We start from the raw sequence: 26,223 nt of genomic DNA, 5'->3' as shown, positions 1-26,223 counted from the left end.
ATAGATTCAACATAAAATGCTTTTCCTGAACTTAAATTTTTTGCAAAATAAAAAGCCTGTAAATTCTAACTTTTTTTTTTAACAAACCTCTGCTTCTACTGCTCCAAGCTCTTCCCTGTCCTCTTCCTCTACGTCCCCCTCGATAGCTACGACCTTGACGTCCCCCACTTTGGCGAGAATCTTTTTTCCCTGCTTCAGAACCTAGTGATGTTCCCACAATGACATCCTTTATACTATCACTTTGCTTCCAAATATATTTTAATACAAGCAGAATAAAAAAAATTTCATACACTAGCAATAATTTTGTACCATATTCCGTTAACTTTCAAAGTTTCAATACCTATAAATGACAATTACATCTCACAAACATTTGTATATGGTTGCTGAAAAGATCCAGAAAATGTGATGGTAACATGATAAAACTATTGGTAAACAAATACCTAATAACATTATTATTACCTTTTTTCATCTATGTAAAATGTTTACCAAATTAATTCATGTAAATTTATAGCTGCTGAGATATAACAAATGTGAATTGCACAACCAGGAGGTTTATCATGTAATTTTTTTAGAATGGCTAACTTTTATATCTTTTAGAAATAATGAGATTTCTGACTTTGGGAATGTTTATTTGATGTAAAATGTAATCACTAGAACTTTCTTGGCTCCAGTATAAGGAAATTAAGTATACTGTTAAAATGAGCTACATCATCATTAACTAAGAGCATTATTAGATATAATTATATCAAAATACACTGCAAATTATTTCAGGAAAAATTCTAATTTTTTAATGTTGAAAGCGACATAACTTGTTGTTATACAGATGAATGTACAAAACTGTTTAGAGAACTAATCCAACAGAAATACATGGTTACTAGCTACAAACTGATATTATTAATGTGGACACAGTTTAACTCTTTCAGCACAGGCTCGATCCCTGGTCCCTCATAATCATTTTGTGCTTGTTATAGTTTTCATGCTATAACTTTAAATTAGTAAGCATATGTTAAAGAAATTTGTCAGATTATCAGTAAACATTACAATGCTTTCATACACAAAATATCAATTTTTTTTACTTAAGTCTTAAGGTATGTAAAGCAATGTTTTTCTCATGCCTTTCTTTTCTTTTTGCATGTTGCCTATCAACCTGCAAAGATTTTTAAGATTAAAAATACTTTTGTGCATCTGAAAAGTTTGAAATTTTACATGCAAAATCTTTATGATGTCCAGATAGGTATCAAACCTTTCTTAAGAAAAAAACTTTATATTTTTTCTGTTATTTTCAGTAACGAATCTCTGTATGGGTTTGGTTGATTTTGCCAATCTCATAACCACGTTAAAAAATTAGGAAATAAATATAAATTATGCCTTTTTCGTTCTAGAATGACACAAATTATAACACAAAAACATAAATGTTTAGACTAAATAGCTTAAATCTCATAACATTATACATTTATATATATTTTATTATCTTTATCATATTGAACTTTCAGCCATGCCTGGTTATCAATACAGAAGTTACAATGATGTGGCTCACATGCACTCATGTTACCATATCCAATAATATAAAACTCACCTTTAGTCTTTACAAAGTGACCTGTCTTGGCGGTGTTTTAATAGACTAGTATTTTGTAAAATACAGTCACATTTCAATTATTATACATTATATATGTAATTAAATTATTGCTACTTTGAAATAAGTTCTTAAACTTATTTTTCTTAAAACACAGAACATTACCTAAAGAAGCAGGGCGAACAATTAACGCTTCTAGTTAGGACCTTTGTACTTGGTTGCTGCTTGACGTAGGTTGCTAAGCCTTTTAAAATTTTGCACGTGGAGGATATGAAACAAAATATTTTGTTTAGGTTTTATGTATACAGTTCAATAACTGAAAAATTATGAATTACCATGTCACTATCATAGAATTTGACTATAATTTATTAAGCTTTAGTAATTAAGTTGTATTTCATTCTAAAAAAATATGAAATTTTGAGCAGACTAAAGACACAGCCTACTTCCTTGAAATCTTGGTTCGAATGAAAGAGATGGCATCCAAAGACGTTAAAATGGCTGAGAAAGCCACTAGGGGACATTCTGAGATTCCGATTGGTTATTCATGTCATAAGTATATAGAAGTGTATATAAGGGAGTGTTTCTAAAAACTGAAAGAGGTGGGCCAGGTTGCAACTGTTTTTGATTTATTACATGAGCAATATCTTAGCAAACTGAAAAAATAAGAGGCTCATATTTTATATTCTAGCTTGTCAGTATCGGTAAGTTGAGTTCCTAATTTGTACAAAACTACAGACTTAGTATTTTGACTTCACAAACATCTAATATGAACCAGTGCTGCATTCAACATACCACGTGACACACAAAAATTGATGCTTAACTGTGTTTTTTTAATATTTACTTTTAAATTAAGAAATTGAGTAAGGTATAATACTAAAATTTGAATTATAATCTACAGTTTGATACCAAACTTATTGACAAAAATTCATGAAAGAGTAGTTCAATAAAATTTTGAATGAGAGTCAACAAACGCAATGACATAGCCTTTCACCCATGACCCATCTGGAAAGGTTAACCAACTTTTCAAGAATTACTTCACAACAGTATAAGTTCACCTTTTAAATTTCATATTTAATAACTATAACTGTCCATTTTCAATTAAAAGAATAAAACATCATAAAGAACCCTTTAGAGAACCTTTACCACCGAAGAATGAAAGCTGGGAAACATATTTAGACATTCATACCAAACATTTCAGAGGACAAAATAAATAAATCATGCTACAACAAAGAAAAATATAATTTTACAGTACAAGGACAGAAATTTTTTTTTCAAAGAATTCCTAGGAGGGCAACTGAAAAAAGGGCATAGAAAACAACTGATTTTGAGGAATAAGCATCCCACAAACCACTCATATAAATTCTATAAGACAAGAGTAAGATATACAAAAGAACAAACAAACCATACCTATCATTGGACAAACTAGCTGGGCACTTTAGTATCAATAAATGTACTGAAGTATCCCAAGAAGCCACAAAAAATAAAAGTAACAAAGAAAAATGCTCCAGTATCTTTTAGAACTAAAATATCATGAACCAATAAATCGTAAAATCCATCAGAAACATACACTAGAAATCCTATTTACACTAGCAAGTACAGTAGAGATATTAACTCTAAAGAGATTGGCTTCATCAACGTCATTGACCTTATAACCACCATGTAACCACAAAATTATACATACTTTTACTCTGAACGTACCACATGTATCTTTGCAAAACTTGGATTTTAGTACACATTACAAGTATGTCATACAGAAAAACAGGTCTTTTGACAAAGAATTTATATTAAGGACTTGTCTGAAAATGTATAAATTCTAAGTGGTAGGTGATTTTCATGCTAAGAATAAAAATATTGCTTTTCATCTTACAGTATTCATATTTCACTTGCATAATCTCAATAACCTCCTACATGTATATCAAGTTTTTTTTCTGGTAAAACTGTATACTTTATCTTTTATTTTCTCTATCCCAACATTAACCATAGTGAAATCATCAGTTTACAGTGAATGAAAAGTTGAAAAATATGAAAAAAAATCAATAGTACATTTTCTTTTTTAGAATGGCTATAAATTGCAACAGAAAATTACAATTATAAAATTGTAATAAAATTTTACAATTATACAATTGTAAAAAGCCTCAAATTTCTAGCTATTTCACAACTGCTTTCTTCCAGTTTTATTCCTTTATTACTGTTCTTTGAACTATCTTCAGTAGCACTACAACCAATACATCACCCGGCAGGAAAGCACACAGCTTAGGGTAAACAAAGTATTCGGTTACATTATACATTGTTAAACCATGTATGTTATATACATTCACAAAGGAGTTATCACAAGAAATTTTTGATTTTTTCATTTACATTTTCTTATGTTACCTAATAAGTTTTTAGTTTTTACATTTTACTTACTTTTGTTAAAATACATAACAATAAATAAAAAATATATATAAACAAGAAACTTAGCACTTATCTTAGCCTATTTGTACTTGGGAATATACTCTGATTCACACTGTGTTAGTTGTCCATAAAATTTACACAGGTTTTCAGATATGCATTTTTAGAACACAAAAAGTGTATCGGGCACTAGAAGAATGTCCTAAAACTAATATAATTTATCTGGCTTTCTAACTATTTCCTTTTGAAATTAAAGAGTTAAAACTAATCACATAAAAATTTGAATTACAAACTATTTTCATGCAAAGCCTATTATTACTTTGATAATAAATTAAATTTTGAATGCAACTGTAAAAAAGGTTGTGACATGCTCACTTTGACCTTAATGTGTCCATAGGGTTAACAGAATGCAGTACTGTAGAGGTTACTGTTATTATTGCATAAGAAGTTTTTCTACCACAGTAATGCCTTACAAGGATAATGATCTGACGATATTGGGCACATGTTATAGAACGAAGAAAAAAGTCAAGAAACTAAGATATACAAGTCATGCACTCCTTTCAAATTTCAAGTACGTGGCATAAATATCATAGGAAACAGAAATGGGGAAGAGAGCAATTCAGTGTACATGCAAAGATAAAGATATACTAAGTGATCCAAAAGACATTAAGACACATCTGCTTGGAACAAAATTATTTTATATAATACTCAAAATACTTAATGATTAACTTACAGTCATAGGTTTTCATTTTCTTAGGAGATCCCAAAAACATTTTAAGTCTGTTTGTTGTTGTTAAGTGCAAAGCTACACAAAATGCTATCTGTGCTGTGCCCACCATGCATATCAAATCCTTATTTATAAGCTTTCAGATTTACTGGTGAGCCACTGTTGGGCCTGTTAAGCCTAACTATCAGTGAAGTCTCATCTAACTTTATAACTTTTCACCAATAATAAGTTTCACGATTTTTGTTTTGAAAAAAAAAAGATAAAACTAGAAGTATTTTTAACCATTTTCATCAAGCAAACTACATATTAGGAGCTTCAAAAACTATTAACACAAATATTTTAATGCACTATTAAAAAAGACACTATAATCACTCATATCACCAATGGTAACAGTTCTACAACAGGAACCATTAATGTTTTTGTCACATTTGTATTGTACTATTTACATAAATTAAATTTCATTAGTGATTAACTTATCAAATGCTACATCAACGCACAGTAAACACCATTATCCATTCTAGCTTTAAGCTGCAGTTAACATTCCTGTTCTCATAGTACTAGAATGACAATAAATACCTTTTCCTGAAGATGTTTCTTTAGAAGATCCCAATTTTTCTTTACTTTTCTCATCTCTGTTAATGCTCATCTCATCTCCCTTTCGATAACGAGGCGATTTTTGATGGGCAATTTTTCCCGCTTTTCTTCTATCTTGTTTTCCAGGGTCTATATCTAGAGGTACCCACTTTTGCTTGTATCCACCTGAATAAAAACATCTTATTAAAAACATTATTTTAAAGCTTTTGAAAATGATTAAAATATATATATTTCTATCAAAAAATTATGATGGTTCACCCAGGAAACTGACAACTTCCATACACTATCCTGTCAAAAGTAACCTGAATTGTAATGCAGTGTTGCATATGTAACAAACAATATTGAGTTTTAATGTATAGAACCATGATTAAATACAAAGGAAATAGACAATTACTAAAACATTAACTCACTTTTTCGTTTATTATCTTTTGGTGTAGTACTAGCAGAATCAGTTCCTGGAGCAGAACCTTCATGATTTTCTTTAGCAGAATCGTCATCATCTTGAGAACTTTGTATTACTGGTCCATTCTTTTTACTAGAAAGAGAGGATGAAACCAAAGATCCAACTGAGTCTGGTACATTGTCCTGCAGAGACTGGCTTAGCTGACCATCTTGATTCATTTGTCTTTTCTGTCCCTAATTCACAAAGGATAAGTTTGTATCATCCCATAATAAAACATGAAATTTTAAAACTCTTAGAACAACAATACTTGTACACTTGCATGTCAAAAAAGAAAACGAGGATAATAATGAATACGTAATGATTGTTTATATTTACTAGATTGTATGTAAGTGTAGTGTCAGTACAAGGTAGATTACTAACAAAATAACCAAATTTTGGCTACAACCAATTCTCACTACAGGTCAGTTTTATTTTTACTATACAAAACATCGTTTTCATTAGCATCAACACTTATTTCTTTTCATCAATATTAGTTATGTTTTAAATTTTTAAGTTGCCAGTCATTTAGCTTGTTGTTTCTTAACATTTTAAAATGAAAACATACAAAAACAACAATAATTCAGTAAAACATGAATAATATCCACACTTTATTAAACATTACTAATATTCTATCAAATGTTGTTATCCTAAAATTATATAAAAGTATTGTTAACTGCATAAGCAACAAAGGCATAGAAATTAATACCATGTTACAAAAAGTTTTATATATTTTTATTTCTGGAAGATAAACTTTTAAGCTAGCACTCTTCATCAGACCATAAAGCTTAAGAGCACAAATACAAAATATCATTTTTAAAAAATAAAATATATATAAAATTTGGCAACTTTTTAACCTGTTCTTTACCATCCAATTAAACTACACACATTTACTTCAATCATCTCTTATCACTGTAATTTTTTTTTACTTCGTCTGCACATATACAAATGGTAGCATAATAATACTATACAAACAAGTTACACTTATGTACACTGTATTTGTTTATTTTTTTTAAATTACCATTGCTCTCTGCGATTACAGCACCTTCTAAAAGTTTTGTAAACATACTATTCCAGTCAAGAGGTCCTCTTGAATTGCATTTTTCCATAATTTGTTTACTTTTTCAGCTTTCAAAAATCAATATTTATACTTAAAACCTTAAAGTTAATTTCTTCTTTGCCTTTTGGTGGCATCCTTTCAAGTAATCTATTTTCAAATCTGATCTAGCTTTCTGAAATAAATTATAATCTCCAGGAAATGATAGATAAAAAAAAAAAGAAGTTTAAGGTATTCTGTGCGATTTTAAACAGTACTATAAGAGATTTTTTTGAAAGAAATAAAGTTTGCATTTTGGAGAAGCTTGAAAACTGAAAAATTAAACAAATTATGGAAAAATGCAATTCAAAAGGATCCCCCATTAATACTTTTCAAATTTCACAAAAAAATTAATGAAGCTTTTTCAAATGAAGAAAAGTGAGAAGAAATTAACAAAAGAAGGAAAAAAAAGGCTAATATCGGAGTGTTAACTTATTAGTTATAAATATATTATCACTTAACTCTCTTGCTGCAGGCTTGATTGACTCAACTTAAAAATGTACCTCAAATTGATCTTTACTGTAACTTCTAAAATGTTTTGTGTATCTTCACGAAATGTCACAAGCTCGCAGTAAGCATTAAATCATTTTTAGACAAAAAATCTGAATTTTTAATGAAGTACATTCACTAAAAATTTCTCCATGAATACATGGAGTCACAGTGTAAACTGCTCCAAGTGCAAAGTAATTTTCGTATTAAAATAAAGATACTTTTGTTCATCTGAAATTTCACTTGCATAATCTCTAAAACCTCAAACCTTCTAAATAAATTCAAACTTCTTTTTCAGTAAAACTTTATATTATTAACTGTCATTTTATCTATCCTAAATCTGTACCCATTCAGTCAAATTGGCCAACCTTGTAATCACCAAAAAAATTCAAAATAAATCTAAATTATTCTTTTTTCTTTCTGGAATAACTTGAAATTCTAACATGAAACTACATTTGTTTATCTAAATAGCTTTAAACTCATAACAATATACATCTGTTTATACTTAAATTTTATTACTATATTACTCTTTGAACCATTTCTATCTAATATTCCAAACATGAAAGTTGTAAATCACTTGGGGAACAATGTAGTATACATTACCCTACTGAATTACATAACACACAGGCTACTTGTGAGTTGCTTGTGAGCATACTTCATAAACATTTTCTATTATTATTATTATTATTCACTAGTAGAAATGCTGTCCTGTGGGTGACTGTTTGTGCTAGTAATTACTAATCATAGTATTCATACCTCTTTAAAAAAAAAAAAATTGGGAAAAGTGGACATTTTCTAAAAAAAGAATATTTTTCTGGGAAGTATTGCACAGGAAAAATATCCGGATTGGTGCTTTTTAGTCATATACAACTTGTTGCATCAAAATAATTCAATGTTCAGAGTTCTTAATTTTCATACATTTTACTGATATAAACTGTAATGTTTTTATATATTAACCCTTTCAAAATGGGTGGGTCTAACTGCGCATATCACGTTCTTTCATCAATTTCTTTTCAAAACTTTATTAAGTACCTTTATTATTATTATTATTATTATTATATATCAATGAAAATGGCATCAAAACATTGCTTGTATTTCAAATTTTAATATTATGTATGTTTTAATTTCTTAATTCAAAAGAAAATATAAATAAATGATATAAAGCTAAATATCGATTTGTGTGTCACATAGCACCTCCTCACGTCTTGTTGCCCAGTTTACATTTTTTTACACCTACTATATACATCTACAAGTGGTTAACAAATTAGAAACATGAATTTTTGATTCTGGCAAGCTAGAATATAAATTTAGAACCTCCCACCACTTTCATTTGCTGAGAAATCAATATATCTAGCAAATCAACTAGTGGCACCTCCTCCTACCCCATTCTTTCCAAACATCTTGTTTAGTTCCACCTACTTTTCTTAAGGGTCTGTTTATAACCAATAGAAAGGACAAGTTGTGCTTTACATGATTCTGACAGTTTTTTGTAAAGACCTTGGAAGAGATAATAATAATTTTGGCAAGACTGTTGAATGGTGATGACCAAGTTGTTGCTCTAAACAGAGATGAAAAAAATTGTTAACACTTATATAATTTATTTATAAACCCAAGCAAGTTACAGATATTTTGGGTGTAATTTTTCTTTCTTCTAAAATGTACATTTGAAGCCTACAAAAATTATATTTCTTCACCCTCCACTCGAAAACATAAACGAGGCTTAGCACTAAAGGCACACGAGGGCAAAATATTTTCCTATCACCGTAACTTCTCGTAATTACTAGAAATCATTGTTTTTCTAAGTAATTTTCATTTATTGTTCATGTGTTAAGAAAAATAACTAAAATTTAAGCATTTATGAGCAAATATATATGTATATATGTAATGTATGGTAGCTGAAACATCAGTGTAGTTTGTGAAATATTGTTAATACAGTTAGATTTGTATTTTGTATTTGATTCTGTATATGTATATTATAAATGATTTTTACTTACTTCAAGGTAAGAGTCAGCAACAACTCAAGGTGTTTCACAACTGTTAGAGAACTTCTAAACTACACTTTAGCTGCAAAAGTAAGAATGTTTTCCAAAGACAAGACTTATAAGGCTTGCAAAACTAAATGAGTGTGATAAGTAGTTCCTAGAATTTGTATTGGTTGACAAATGAGTGCTGAAAAGGGAAATAGGGTTTTATAAGCATGTGCTCAAATATCATCTTTGTACACTTATGCCACTAAATTCAAACATCCCAAAAGGATTACCAATATTCAAAGAATTGCAATGTTTAATGTATGAGCATCAATCACATAACAAGTATTTTGACAGTTTCAAAGTGAAGTGTTGTTACTTTCAAAAAGTCTTGTCGTGAACACTGTAGGATACATACATAAGCCGATAAATTACACATCCTGTTGTCGGCATATACATATATTTTCACAGATTATAAGTGCAGTTTGATTACTCTGAAATTTCCAAGAAAACATTTTAGCCTATATAATCCGATACATTAGACATCCTGTTCTAGGAGCAGTGGTAAGTGGACTATCTTTTCGCACGTGCTTTGTTGCTTTCAGGTGGTGTCACGTAAACAGTCTACTGACACAAGCAGCTATTTATTGGTTTATTTTCAGCAGGGTTCTATTTTAGTCATTGACATTAAAATAAATGTAAAATGTATAGCATTTCAAACTCATTAGAGAAGTACTTTGAAACTTTGTGACCAATAATAATGAAAAAGAGGCACAGCTACTCCTTTTACATCTAATTTTACAACTTGTCTTTTCATTATACTTTAGGGATTTGTCTACAGTATATCATCAAATAACTGATAAGATGTAGTTTTATTGAAAACAAATGTTTGAAATGTATTTAGGAGGTTTTTAAAGATTTACACAAAAGGAATTTGAGATTTTTGATATGAAGAATAGTATTTTTAATCATAACATGAAAATCACTTCCAACTCGGACTAGTAACGAAACTCGATATACACACAAACAAATCTTTAGTAAAAATACTTCATTAAAAAATTTGATTTTTGTGTACAAAAGACTTGTAATCTTTACTAAAGGTATACCAAATTTTGTGAAGATGCACATACTGAATTAAAAGTTATAGTATAAATACTTAACATGTGCAAACGTGTGTATGAACTCGTGTGTATTATACCAAGCCTGTTGCAAAAGGGTTAAAAGTGGTATCCTTTACTGAAAAAATAAAAGATTTTTTAAAAACTCCAGTTCCTCAATACTACATTTAAAAATTACATCAATAAAGATATAATCAAACTCTCATATTTTGCTTCTAGTTCAAACTATACCAATGGAAACACATCAAGGTACTTAGTTTAGTTTTTAATGGCTCTTTTCGCATTGTTAGAAAGCCAGGAAAATTATGATAGTTATGGGACATTTTCTACATTTGGTATGTTGTTATTTTGTGTTCTTTGGTGCATAATGTAATTAAATAAAAGATTATTTAGTGCAATAGTACCATTAGTATAAAAAAAGTAGGGTTAAGTCAACAGCTAAAAAAAAAAGACCAGGTAAGTACTATATTTCTTGTTTTTCACATGTATTCTTTATTTATTATTATAAAAGTAACTGAAATGTAAAATTTGGAAAATTTTTAGGTTAGATTACATAAAATCTTACTATAATGGACGAGGTATGTATGTCAGTATCTGCGCCATCTATTGAATGGAACCACAAACAAAAATCCAGAAAAAAATTAACACTTTAGGTTGGGTATTCAAGGTTCAGACAATTAGAAAAATAACTGTAGTATGTGCAACAACCATTTCTTTATAATATAACATGATTTTTACTAGGACTCTTAAACAATTCTCTGTACAGAAAACAATGTAGTATAATATGCCAATTGATAGATTAAAACTTTGGCTTTCTATTGGCTATAAATAATAGAGTATTAAACATCTGAGAGAGCTATTAGAAATTTCTCAAAGCGAGGATGTGACAAGAGTTGTCTGATTTTATATTTCATAGCTCTGTAATAAAGTAAGATTGAAGGCTATAAACATTATGCTTTGCCTATGTGATGAAAACATTATAATGAGTAATTTATGTTAAATTTTCTATTTCTCAAATGGGTGGGTAAAAAATCAGAGAAGAGGGGATGCCTAGAGAGCAAGTCACAATTCTCATATTAGGGGAAATTCAGTATTTTTTTTAATATTGCCTTATAAACTTTAAGAACTTAAAACTTGTATAGTATCAAAATTTGGATTATTAATTACATATTAATGCTACATTTCTTGCTATACAATGAAAAGAAAGTAGTTTAATTAAATGTTTAATGTAACTCGGTAGAAAATCGTGACATGTGCAGAAAAGGATGCTTATAGTGATAGGGTTAATGTGAAATAATATAAGTTATCTTTCAGAAACACTTGTTTTGTTTTGTTTTTAATTATGCACAAAGCTACACAAGGGCTATCTGTGCTCTGCCCACCACGGGTATCGAAACCCGGTTTTTAGTGTTGTAAGTCCGCAGACATACTGCTGTGCCACTGGGGGGCTTCAGAAACACACAATATCTTGAAACCATTACAAATTTAATAATAATTACAAAAGACCTGAAAGTGTGGACTAATCTCACTTGAATATTAGTAGTCTTAACATTGAAGAACTAAGCCTAACAGTGCTCCTGATGATAGTACCTAGAATGGTTAAAAACCAGATTTCATTGAAAATAATATCTGAAATACAAATAATATATGAAGTTGTACTTTTAATAAGACCATTTACTTAACTACTTTACTTTAAAGGTTCCATCTTTGTCACGTTCAACATTTACCTTTTGCTCCTAAGAGTTATTGTCAAATATCATTACTTCAGGTAGACCCACTTTTGTCACTTTTATTTACTGTGTTTGCTTGTTTGGTTCTTTGCATTAATAAATTTTTTTGACAGTATCACTATGGCTAGGCTATTTATTTCACCTGTCACAAATTGCTTCACTTTCCAAATTATATCCTCGTATCTTTCGTTTTTTTGGAGATTAGGTACTTGTGTGGAGTCATAATCTTGGATAACTACACATTATCCCTTAGCTCTCTAGATTTGCTACGGAATAAAAGTTGTTGAAACTTTTTTTTTTTCAAAGACTGGAAATTATTGTTTTAAGATTCATAATATTTATAAAATATCATTATAAAATAAAAAGTGGTGCAAAGGTAACTTTTTAGTTCTTTTCTAGTTTCAGTAGTAAAAAAAAAAGACAATTGGCAAATGTTTGCCAGTGGCCAAAAAATGTAGTTTGCATCATCCTAAATAGCCATAAAAGTGAATATCAAAAAGCACATTTTCCTTGCAGCTGACCAACCACTTAGATGCAGAGAAAAATCTCTGATCCCTGTGAAAGGCACAAGTTATCTCCCAAACAATAATAAAATTCCCAGATCTACAGTTTGTTTCTAAGTCTTTTAAACATCCCATAAGATTCTGAGTACCCAATATGTAGACAAACCATAAATTACTGTTAAAACCTTATTTATTTTATATTGATGTAAACAGATTAAAATTTCTTCACCATGTTTTCAACCATTTGCTCTCGCTACTTTCAAAACTTCATTAATAATTCTTCCGACCACATTCTGTGACACATAAAATGATGTCAACAAAGATGTGTATTAATAAAATCACTGACAGAGAAAGAAATTCACCTGAAAAATGAGACATGAGTTATTATATTCACAAGGAATGATAGATGCTTAGTAGATGAGAAGAAAAATTTGGAGCTGTGCAAAAATGAAAGTTAACTTTTTTTTTCATATTTATTTGTGAATTACACTATATAAATATTATATGATGATAAAAATATTAATTATAAAATATTTTGAGTTGAGTTAAGATGTTGAAAAGTTAGAATGATAATCTTACTTAAGTTTGACATACAAGTGTGTACTTGACACCTGACAGGTGCACACTGGCCATGATAGGATTAACAGATTTATATTCCAGCCATCTACATATGCAAAGAATTATAGATTCATAAACATATGTCTCAACAGTCCAGCTAAACAAATGCAGAATAGCCAAGATAATGAGGATTAACCAAGTCTGTCAAATAGTTTATAATGTCTGATTACTATTTTTGTTAATTTGTGACATATCATAAGAAAAATTTACTCAGTTATAAGAAAAGTTATAAATAGCTTATAATTTAATGAAACAAAGGACTCTGCTGTACAACATAGATGCTTATAAATTACTGCAAATGCACAATTCTCAAAACAGAGTAAACTGTACATATGTATTTTTAACAAACTACTTTCTTATACTAAAATTTACATTGAAAAAATGTTAACACTTGAAAGATGATCACTGAAGATATAATTCACATAACTTCTACTTATTACAAGTTGTACTTACTTCATTCAAATGAACTTCACCTAGTGTGGGCCAATCACTCATGTCTTCAAATTTATTACTCTGTAAAATAAAAATAAAAAATAATGACAATTCTATTTGATATTGACAATTGTTCTAACAAACCATGTGGTATACTTATTTAGTTTAAATTACAATACAATAATGGATCAATGTATTCAATTGACATCTTTGCTCAAAATAAAATTGAAATAAACTGTTGACATGCATTGTTATATTCCAAGTAAACTGCCGTTATAGTAACATTCTGTAAGTATATATATTCAGAGAACTGTTCTATTTAGTTTCAGATTTAACTAGAGCATAAGAAGGCTTCTTCACTCACAATCCCCAATTGTTATTAGACTTTAGTGAATTGGCACATTACTTAACTGGTTTATTAAAATACTTGCCACCTGGTGGTGAGTTAACAATCACAACAACTTTTCTGAAAATATAAGGTTCCTAAGTATGTTCTTGACATAATCCATATTTCAACCAGAGAACTTATAATGGTAGATTACAAAGCTTACTTCAGAATTCATACATAAATTCCTTCTTTTAATAACCACTGCAAGGATTCTTTATTTAATTTGCAAAATAAAAAATGTGCCCAGGGACTAGAATGCTCACAGTTACATTTTTTGTGTCACTATCTACCTAGGTCCAATGTATACACCCAGTTTATTGGACAAAATACAGAAAGTTTCTCAGGTAACTATGTTTTGTCCAATTTCCCTTTGCATAAAAAAAGCCTTGAGAGTCATTGCTAATAAATTTCTTTTCATGAAGTTATAGTATTTACCATAATTTATAAATAGAACTGGCTTGACCACAAATCAATGCAAGGCATACAAGTAATAAAAAAATTGTGCAAAAATTAAGTATGATGTAGGGATGACAATGCCAAAAAAAAAAACATGGTGGAGATGAATACATAAAACCATACAAAAAATCCCTACATAAGTAGCCAGTACGTACAAAGTCGATCTACAAGCTTATGGTTATTAGCCACTGTAAAACTGTATAGCACTATTCAGCTTAAATGATTATATTCAAACCTGATTTCATGCAATTGACAGGAATTCAACATTTAGTTGTAGATAAAAGTTATTATTGGAAAGATTCGGCTACTTGTGTAGTGATTTTTGTATGGTTGTATATTCATCCCTACCTTATTTCTGTACTTTCTGGCATTGCCATTCTATATCAATCATACTTAAGTTTTGCAAGGCTCTTTTTATTACTTGTTTACCTTTTTTTGAAACACTTTTATTGAAGTAGGTTGATAAGTGAACATTTGTTTTATTTTTATAATTCAATGGTAATATATATTGTTAATATCATATCAGTTTTATCAGTTTCTTCATTACACTTGTAGAATGACCTCAGATATTGATATTATCCCATACAATAGGCTATTAATGATCACTGGTCATAATCTTGACTTCTTGGGATTTAATGTTGAGGAACCTACAGTAAGGAAAGAACACAAGAAAAATTATAGCAGTATCATCCCTTTATTTATATTTCCACTCTTTTTGGCACTGCCATCCCTACAGACATTTACAAAATGTTTTTTTTTAATTACTTACTTTGTGACATTTTCCCCTGACTGAAAGTGAGTGCATTCTATGAAAGTATGTAATAATATTTAATATTATGTGTATTGATTTTTTTATTTCACTCCTTCACTTCATATATAATATAGGAGTTGGCTCCTCAACGACACCGATTGCATGATGTACAAAAGACAGAGTATTCTACATGCTACACTCATCTAATGTTAATCTATTATTGGCTGGTAATTCATCTTTCACACTGTACTTAAGCTTTTTAAAGGAACACCATATTTCTGAACGAAAACTGTACTTCAAGGGGTAATGATAACATTTTCACTAGAATTATGATTTTTGTTTTAGCTTAAACTAAGCACTACCATTCTTAGTGATAGCCTTTTCCCATTTGCTCTTAAAATGCTGTTCTATCATACTAAAGCCACTGCAAAAACTTCACAAATTTTTTGGTTAGTGTGGGAAAAACAAAACAAAGATGAACACTTTAGCTTTTTAGCTAGTTCCCATTTCTCCACTTTAGCAATGCAATTAAAGGATACTGGGAGTCTCAGAAGCTGTGAAACACTTAATAATGGCAATTAGGTGCTCAAATAAGGCTATATCTCAACTTTAGCAGTTATTTGTAAGCACCATAGAGCAATAGATTGAATGCAGCAGTCATTTTTTCTTAGCCCATCCCTACATACTAAGCATTACTATGCTTAGTGATTTATTATTTTGTAGAAGGCAACTGATCAATTTTTGTGAGTTGTCATTGGTGCAACATCAAAATGTACCCAATTAGGAACTAGTCAACAAAGCACACTTTCATTTGGAAGATTTGGTAGTTTCTCAAGTGACATACAGAAACCTGACAAAAACATCAAGTGAATTTCAAAAATTTTTTAAATATGTAAAGCTTTATAGTAATAATAAAATTTTGTATATAAAGCAATTCCACCCTCAGAACATTACAAGAAACATAATAAAAACAAATTTTTCAGTTGAAAATGTAATCATTTCATGTCAAACCAGTTAGATTATGTATTCAAAAAATAAAACTTCACTCACCTTATTTTTCTTGTTCTTTAAAGGAATATAGTTAGAGATGTGTGGGTTGCTGTTACCTTCAGATTTTCCTGCAAAGTAATGTAACAAAATTATGAATTATATATATACATTGACTTCTGTTTAAAAAATCTTTTAACCGAGGCAAAACTACTGCATAATATACAATATTCATACACGTACAAAGTGTACTAAACATTAAATATTAACAAATGCAACACCATCTATAACCAAATAGGTAATATGAGATAGTCATAGCTGCAAATTGTATCTCATATCTAAATTACAAATTCTAGAGTAATGATAACTTGTTTAGTAAATACAAGTGGTTCTGCACCACCTTTAGAATTATATCCACCATCATCAAATGTGCAAAATTGTGTATTATTGGCTAAGACTACAATTTTCACTGCAACAAACTTCTGCAAATGATAGTGAAGTCAATATTAGGCTACAAATCTTGATAAAACTTCCTCATATCCTCTACTAAACATGGGTGTAAACTTCCAAAACCATGTTTAACCAGTCCACTGGAACTGCACTGGGGGACATAGAGAAATACAGTCAAATGGAATTACTGACTCCAATTTCTTCAGCCACCCCTTTCATGAAAACAGTCACTGATTTCAAAAGTTACATGTAAACTAGCTGCATGTAAGCCTTTATCAACTTAGCTCTTTATTATCCTGTTAATGGTACCAGGAGATATGTCCAGCTTCACCACTATGGCTTTTTGAACCAGGGGTCTCTTTCATAGACAAAACCTTCACATTTTAATTGAGAAAGTTGTTCTAGATAGGCTTGTCAAAGCAAGATGCTGTCCTAAACACTCAAGAGTTCTAGACTTACTGCCTCAAGTACAATCACATCTCTATAATGTTTACTCATATTGCTAAATATATTTATTTCCTTGTAAAAAACTGATAAATATCTACAGCTAAAATCCAACAATGATGACACTGCACTGTTGTATAATCAAAAACTTGCTGCAAAACAAACATATGGACAATAAACATCACCAAGGAGGCGAGTGCCACATCTTGCATCTTCAGTGATACACCAATGCATCAGCATATATAACATTCTTTTAAAGTGTGATTAATTCTCTGTACTAGCATTTTCTCAGATGAGCTGGAGCTAAAAATGTAAGTTATTATAAACTACAATATTTCATATTTTTAAAAGAGTTAAATATTAAATTTAAGTAAATTTCCTGGACTTAACCAAAAATATGATATTGTACATAAATGTTTCAGAAGATGCAAGAAAGAAACCTTCATTGAATATCTCAATAAATGTGGTACATGAAAATATATAAAGGCTACATAACTTATTTTTTGAAAAGGTTTATGAATAAAAAAAAAGTTTATGTTAACATGTCAAATTAAAGCTATCAATATCTAAAAGATACAAATATAACTTACAAAATATTTTGACATTCCCTGCTCTTATTACTTTATAAAATGATATTAAAAGATGATTTTAAACTAGTAAATGGTTCTTTTTTTTTTCTAATACTCACAAAATACCAAACATGTATCCTAACTCTTTCAAACCCAGTATCTCATTGACAAAATGACAAGACCAAATTTGGAAAAATTATCTCTTACCCAAATGATCAACAAATTGAAATTATAACTGAAAATCTAAGATTAACAATTTTTTATTATTAAAATTTTATTTTGCTTTGGCTAGAGTAATTAAAAAAAAAATCCAAACTGCTGGTCATAATTTTAACCACATTTTATTTTTTACTGCGAAGATAGAAATTGTTAAATTTCTCACCTGTGCAGATACATCTTGTAAACATACAAGAGAGTGTTGGGAATACTTAGAATTTTGTTGATTACTTTTAGCTCACAGTTTGAAAACTGATTTCTTTAATTTAATGATGTGAAAAATTATGAAACTTCTTCCTGCATTTCTTTTTTTTTAATTTCCAACTTCTAAAACTAATAAAAAACATGTCTGAAAGGTATATTATTTTCTTTCTTGTAATCTACTTTCCATACAGCTCCCTTCCTTTCTTAGATAAACTATAAATTTTTAAACTTTTACTTAGTTATTTTTGATTTGTCTCAAGTAATGTTCATTTCTAATAGTTTTGTATTGTTTGTATGTATGCTGCAAGAAAGGCAATAAACTAACTTAATGAATTCCCTGAGTGTTTTTTTTTCTCCTGGAAGTAATTACTTTGACTTGAAAGAAAGTAAGGTCCCTTGGCAAAGGTAGACAGTGGGTCCTTTTTGAAACAGCTCTACATAATTTCTAAAACAAGTCAAAGTTATGTTTTATAAATAAGATAAATACTTTTCACTTATATTAGTTTTAATACTTTAGACACTACTGACTGCTACAAGTTGTTTCAGTAATGTGGACTAGAATATAATATCATTAGGCCTATATATTATTGTAGCAAAAATGTTACAGAAATGGATTTCAGGTCAACAGTCATAGGTGTAATGGGTATCACCATGGTATAGAGCATATTATGTAGCAGCTTTTATTTCATTATAAACCATAAACCGATAAAAAAATTAAACTGATACCTTAAAAGGTCCCACATTTGTAAATGATGAAATAAACACTTGTGGATATAAGGATGCACTTGCTTAACAGATAGGCACTAACCAGCATTTACATGTGCAGCACATGCAGTCTAAGGAAGTAGCATAGCATTGAAATAGGCAAACTAGAAAAAATTAAAACCAATAGCTACATCACCGTTAGTCGGTCCAAAAACAATACACCATATAAATAATTCATTCATTGTACTCCCAAGTAATCTAAAATTTCAGTCATGCTGTAACACAGATGCATTCTCTTGTTTAATAAGGTAGACTATGGCAAGTTAAGCATCACATGTGACAATCAACTAATAATGGGTATACAAAATAAAACATAAAATAAAATTAGCAGCCATGAAAGTTTTTAAATAGCCAAGCAAATGAATATGTATTTTGATACTGAACATTTTACATTTCAGAACTAACACCAAAAACCTGATCAACCAAGTCTTACTTATGTACTACTATTTTTCCAAGTTTTTTTTTATTTAAAAGCATTATATTGAAAATATAAAATATCTTTATCAAAATCTAAAGCCAGGGAAATTCACAATTAGTCAGGTAGTTAAGTATATAGTTTGATTCAGCAAGTTCAAAGTTCCTAGACTATTATATTACAACACAGGCTTAAAAATACATTAGACCAGAGATTTTTATTAAGATACCTAAATGTTTATTGTATTTATTTATTTTTTTAAATGCTTTTTGAAATTTTTTTCAAAGGTACTGAAACATTTATAAGATTGTCAATACCTTTCCCTGAGAAATCTTGTCCATAAACACACATTTATACAATAATGCCAATACCTTTCCTCCATGTCTTGGGATGAAGAAATTCCAGCTGTTACTTTATTTTTGTATAATTTATACTTATGAAGGAGCATCCAAACATTTTTTGAAGGACTACTAGATGTGTTCACTTGTTCACACTACTTGCCTTTCCCAGCATTTATTTCCAGCTGGACAATGAATGATGTCATACTGAACTCAAGCTATCCCTCCTAATTTTGGGTTTGGTCAGAATTAGGATTCTTATTTACATAAAGTACATCTTGAATCATGTATTAGAAACTACCAAAAATATAGTTAACTATAAGTTAATAAAAACAATATTTAGCCCTCCCAATATGGAACAGCTAAACCCATTTGTTGCTGAATGACAGTACATAAAATCCATGTGTATACATACAATATTGAACTAACTGCTCCCCCCACCCTACACACACACCCACATATCCCACCCCAGTCACTTCCTCTTCCATATCACAAATGCCTCTAGAACTTTTGAGGCAAGCTGTAAAAGGTTTGAAGCTTTTAACTTTTCTAATTAATGAAATGCCAGTTTGGCTGACACTACAATGTAAAGATGAAATTATAAAATAATGTTAAAGTATCAGAAAGCATGGTAGCAATCCCTATGTAAGGATGGGTCCAGTTGAAAATCGCAGCCTGTACATTGCATATGGTAGTGTATACGCCAGGACCTCAGCAAAACCCAGCCAAATGGATACAGATAAAAAGACCTTCACTAATTAATTACAAAATTGCCTCTAAAGTTCAGCTAACCTTCCTTGACATCTAGAAAATGGGTTGCAAAAACATCAATTTTCATCATCTTCTCTGTCAGCTGTAAGTCGTAAACCAGAGTGCCTACGACCAGCCTGCACACCAAAATAGTTCAATATTCCCTACGATGCGTCTTTTCATACCTAGAGCAGCAAGTGATCCACAATAGGTTAGTTACAGCCCAAAATATATGCAGTGATACAGATTGTTTAATATTGCCCAATATGCAAATCAATCAATAGATGGCATGACATCTAATGCTAATCTTATCAGATTCAACATGTGTTTTGTAACATCATAAAACATGCAAGTTGTAACAGGGAGCACTGTAGCAACCTCTATGTAGGAATGGGTCCGGTTAAAAATTGTGGCCTGTATGTTGCATATGATAGCTTGTACACCAGGATGTTGGCAAAATCCAGTCAAATAGATAGATATGAAAAGCCCTTCACTAATTAAGTATAAAACTGTCTCTAAAGTTCGAATAACCCTCCTTGAAATCTAGAAAATGGCCCTCAAAAACAATGACTTTCTTCTTCTTCTTTACGAGTCAGTTGTAACTCATAAACCACACAGTACCAACAACCAGCCTGAACACCAAAACACTTCACTGCTCCACAGGATGTACCTTTTCATACCTAGAGCAACAAGTGATCCAAGATATATTAGTTACAGCCCAAAGTACTAATCCCGGTGTCTGATCAGTAAGCTATTACATGCATTATATGGAAGTAGATAATGTACCATATACTCCTTACTGCACCACACAGTATCCTGGTCATGACTTATCTTGGTTTAAGAAGCAACATCTATAGATTATATTACGATTCCCTATAGAATAAAACTGAATAAGTTGGTAAGATGGTGCCTTCTACCTAGAGGTTACAGCCCCACTGGAAGCCAAGACTTCAACTTGTAAAACATGCAGAAATTAGTAACAAGAAGAAACTGGAGAGCAACTACGATGGGAGGGAAATCTGCATTACCCATTCCTGCATTCCACCACCTAACATATATATGCACCCACCCTGTAACTGCAGTGTATGACTGGTGGAATGCAGGGATGAGTAATGCAAATTCTTCTCCCATCTTAATTGCTCTCTAGTTTCTGATCTTTTTTCTATCCCCTACATCCCAAAAAGTTTGGAATAAAATTTGTTGTTACTAGTTTATTATAAATATTACAGACAAATTTCCAGTACCTACAATAATGAACAAAATGGAGTTTGCATGCACAGCTCTCTACATTCCTCATAATATCCAAGTTAGATTTTAAACTAAGCACATGAGAATAATAACACAAGTAGCTACATCACAATTACATCAATGATGATGTATAAACATGTGGTTGCTCTTTGAATAATAAAGAAACAAACAATATCTCACTAGTCTAGGTGATCAATATCTGAACAAACCACAAAGTTACTATTTATGCAAAAGTGTTCATGCATCATGGCAGATATGAACATCAAATGTTTGATTTCTATACATGTTTACACTTGTGCCTCACCAGTTATGAATTCTTATTCATCACTGATAATCAATACAATATATTTTTGACTGATGCTTAAATACACAAATAGGTCTCAGGGTATATCACCTATTTTGGATAACAAGGTTCTATTACTGAAAATTACCATTATGTAATCTGGCCAATAACCTTAAAGTCACTTGACTTTTATATGCAACTAAGACATTAAACATGTTACTAATAAATATAGCAACAAAGTTATATAATGCTTCACACTTGTATGTTATCTTGACCATTTGCTTTTTGGTAGAGCTCAATCTTGACATATAACTAACAAAACTTTTCTCTGTATACATTCTACAACTCTGGTCCAAAGCCTGTAACTATATCAAGTACAGTAAAGATTCTCTGGAATTCAAATATATATATATAATGTTAGACATATATATTTATTATTTTTGTGACATTAATCTATTTAATCATAATTTCAATTATATATTTTACCCAACACTAACTGATTCAGTGCGTATGTAAATAAATAGCTCACAAACTATTGTTTACATTAATTTTTTTATAGGCGATTAAATCAGCACTATAAAAGAATAATGAATTAAATATCCCATTACCGTTATTGGTCCAGGTTGTCAACTTATTGTCATAACAGATAATGTCTGTAGTAATAGCAGCCAAATGCATTGGGGATATCCCATTTTTCAGACAAAATCTAAATGCTTATGTCAATCTAGTCAGCCGTCATGGAAAATCATATAAACACAAATAAGGGTATGAAGCTGAGTGCACACTAGTGCTTTCTTCCTTTACCCTTTTTTTCTCTAAATATTTTAATGTTTGTATTTCAAAGTACAACAGTGGTTACTTTTTACATTAGATTTTGACTGAAATATTTTGTAAAGTTATTATTGTTATTATTTATTCACAAATGCTCAAACTTTAGTTATTTTTATTAAAACCTACAAGAATAAAGAAAATATACTTCAAAAAACAAAGATGTTGAGTACTTTCGGTGGTTACGAAACTTTGTGCTCAAGCGTTGCACATGCTAAACCTTGCCATAACTTATTATATTAGTGCACACAAAACACCTGTAATATATTTGGGTGTCTGAACAAGCTTTATGTGAGTTTTAAAAAATCCTATTTCTCTTCAGAGCAACAACTTAGTCATCACACTTCAACAGTTTAGGTAAAATTATGATTTTCTCCTTTAAGCTACTTACAAACGGCGATAAGACTTACGTATACAAGTAAATGCTCTTTCTATTGGTTATAAACTCTTAGAAAAATAAAAGTAGGTGGGACTAGAGAAGAGGTTTTGAAAGACTGTTGTAGTAATAGTAGGAGCCAAATTACTAGATTGGCTAAATATACTTATATCTCAGCAAATCAAAGAAGTAGGAGGTTCTTATTTTTAATTATAAGTTGTCAATATCTCCAATTTCAGTTTCTAATTCATTAACTACTACACATATTGTGTGGTAAGCATAATTAATTATAAACTAAACAATAACACAACAGGAAGTGTTATATGACATGCAAAAAATATCTTTTTTTTTCCCCCCTTTTAAATCAAGAAATTAAATTTGAAATATAACCTTCATTTTGATTTGAATCTTTTTGAAATAAGTAATAGCAAAGCTATGTAATAAAATTTTGGAAATAGCTTTCTAAAATGTAATATGTGCCCTTTGACCCACCTGTAGCAAAAGGATTAAGAGGTTCTAGAGATTACAAAAATAAAATATGAAAACTTTAAAATGAAAATAAAAGTTATCCCTTTTGTGAATTTCATGTTTTACCCAAATACTTGATTATATATTTTTTTACAAATTTAAATAAGATTTTTAGTATAAAACACTTTTCACATTTACTAAAAGATTGCCAAGATAGTAAATTAGAATCATAGTAATCATTCGTTCTCCAATAAGAGCTCAGTGCATTGCAGATGCGATATGCACAGTTTTAAGTCTTACAGGTGAGTAGAGACCATAAAACCATTTTAAAACAAATGGAAATTAATGAGAAACAGTATAAATAAAACAAGCAGATTGGGTAAAATAATCAAGTTTGCAAACTATTGAAAACATTGATAGTTGAGCATCCTATAAACAATTGTTATCAATTCTAAAATTTACCATTGAATAATTGCTATACTCCTAGTTTTGATTTACTTTCTTTTTAAGTCCAAAAAAAAATTATGCTTATTTTAAACAGGTACACTAGCTGTCTGGAGCACTTATATACATTTTACAAATGCAGTTATTTTTTTATTTTATTAAAATTTCCAGTATATATAACACATAATTCTCCATTAACTCTACTTCTGTTGATGTGTCGGAGAAAATTCATGGATGCTAACTGACAAAATTATCCAACATGGATGGCATCAACAAATCTTCAAATATAAATAAAGCATTGCACTCACTACCTCGGAGTGAGGGCACTTTCACCATTCTCAAACAATCAGAGAATAATTGAAGTTTTTGCCAATTTATGTTTTTATAAAGTTGTTAAATATTTAAGTTTTCATGTTGATGATGAAATTAGAAAAATCGTCTGTAAATAAAGATTGTTTTTATATTAACATGATTTTAATATTTCTCATAATACACCACTTTTTTTTTTACCGTATGAATCATTTTAATCTCTACAAAGAGCTCAGCTAGTATTATCATGAGTTTTCTTACCCAATAGTAAATGTTGCATAGTTTTGGGGTTTTTACTAAATCAAAGTGACTTCATTTTCACTGAAATGGTCCAGGCTTAAAAACATCCTTTGTTTGCGTAACTCTAAACTGATTTAAAATGTAGGAAGGTAATTTTCTTTTTCATATTGCTTGGCAAAAAAGAAATTTTGGGAAATTCTACTAGTTCCGTGATAACCTAAAACATAACACATTAACGAAAAATAATTCAAGAAAAACAATTGTGACACTTTCAACATACAAGTAGTTAAAAGGATATCAGCATATTGCAAGTTTTCATTGAATTATTTTGCAAGACACACTTGCTGGTCGATATCATCTGCAGTCGATTGACAAAGTTGAATTGACTGTTGGCAACAATTTTAAGGTTTGTTCTTCAGTTACATTTCATTCATCAAGTAAATCTACAAGTACTCCCCCTCCTCCACTTCAATAAGTTTCCAATTAAAATTAATTAGTTTTTTTTTTATTCTAGTCCTCAGTCTGCGAATATATTTTTTCAAAGACCGATACCTTGAACAGACTTGTGTCCACCTGGTTGATGTATGGTCATCAATAGTAAATGCTCCCCTGCTATGTCATGTATATATTAGTTTACCATGAAGGGTCCTGGGGATGGGATAAACCATGTTTTAATACTTCAATGCATTGTCTAATCAGCTTATTAAGTTATAATCAGGTGATGCCCTCCCACATCGTCACAGACTAGAGGAATTTCCAAGAAAAGATAATCCAACCATAAAATGGTGATAGAAATTTTATGTCTGCATATTTTGTTTGATGGTGACAGTATATTGGAAGAAATTGGTGAAAATAAAAATTTCCCAAGTAATAATGTTAAAACAAAATCTTTCAGTCTGTTGGGTTATATCAAACAGAAATATTTTAAACTTGTAATTATACAATACCTATCACACTTAGTGGCAAGAATCTTTACAAGATTTTATCACCTGAAATCTAAGAACAATCATTTTAAAGGAAAAATTAGTTTATATAGTTTTGGTAGAATTATCTTGTAAAAATATGTAGAGAGAAATAAACGGTATTAATCATATTTTAAGCTTGTTACAGGTTTCATATAAAAGTAACTTAATCCTACATTGTTTCATCTGAAGATGTCAATCATATTAAACAAAGGGTAGTTCAAAAATGTTTTTAAAAAATAAAAACAATCTGAAAATAGGAAGATTAGTTTGTGTGAGAATAGTTAATCAGTTGAATGCAACTGACAATTAAGTATAACGATTAGCCAATTATCATATTCTACTAATCACCCAGTTCTAATATAAAGAAAAACAGTGGAAATCATCCACATTGAAGTCTATTACTTACGTAAAATGCATGAAACATAGAAATTCCTGGGAAAATTAACGTGATTAAACAATATAAGAAAAAAAGCAGCAACCAAGTACAAAGGCTGTAACTAGAAGAGAAAATATTTTGCATTACTTCTATATTTTGTTCTATGTTTTAAGAACAATAAGTTTAATAACTTATTTCAAAATAGCAATCTATATACATATACGAGGCCTGTGAGAAAAGTATCCGACCTTTGGCCGGGGAATAAAAACTGGCATA

The 26,223-nt window shown here is 30.0% G+C and overlaps 1 protein-coding gene across 1 annotated transcript in view; it reads right to left on the bottom strand.

Annotated features, from left to right (window-relative positions):
• The window catches only part of LOC106464072 (la-related protein 1B-like), a 93,162-nt gene that overhangs the window by 62,129 nt on the left and 4,810 nt on the right, over positions 1–26,223 (bottom strand). Inside the window, 5 exon segments of the mRNA XM_022391738.1 lie at positions 88–201; positions 5,268–5,450; positions 5,696–5,921; positions 13,699–13,758; positions 16,323–16,390. Coding sequence (XP_022247446.1) covers positions 88–201; positions 5,268–5,450; positions 5,696–5,921; positions 13,699–13,758; positions 16,323–16,390 — 651 coding nt within the window.

Source organism: Limulus polyphemus, unplaced genomic scaffold (assembly GCF_000517525.1).
Source record: "Limulus polyphemus unplaced genomic scaffold, Limulus_polyphemus-2.1.2 Scaffold1555, whole genome shotgun sequence".
Lineage (NCBI taxonomy): Eukaryota > Metazoa > Arthropoda > Merostomata > Xiphosura > Limulidae > Limulus > Limulus polyphemus.
This window is presented reverse-complemented; position numbering and strand designations above follow the sequence as displayed.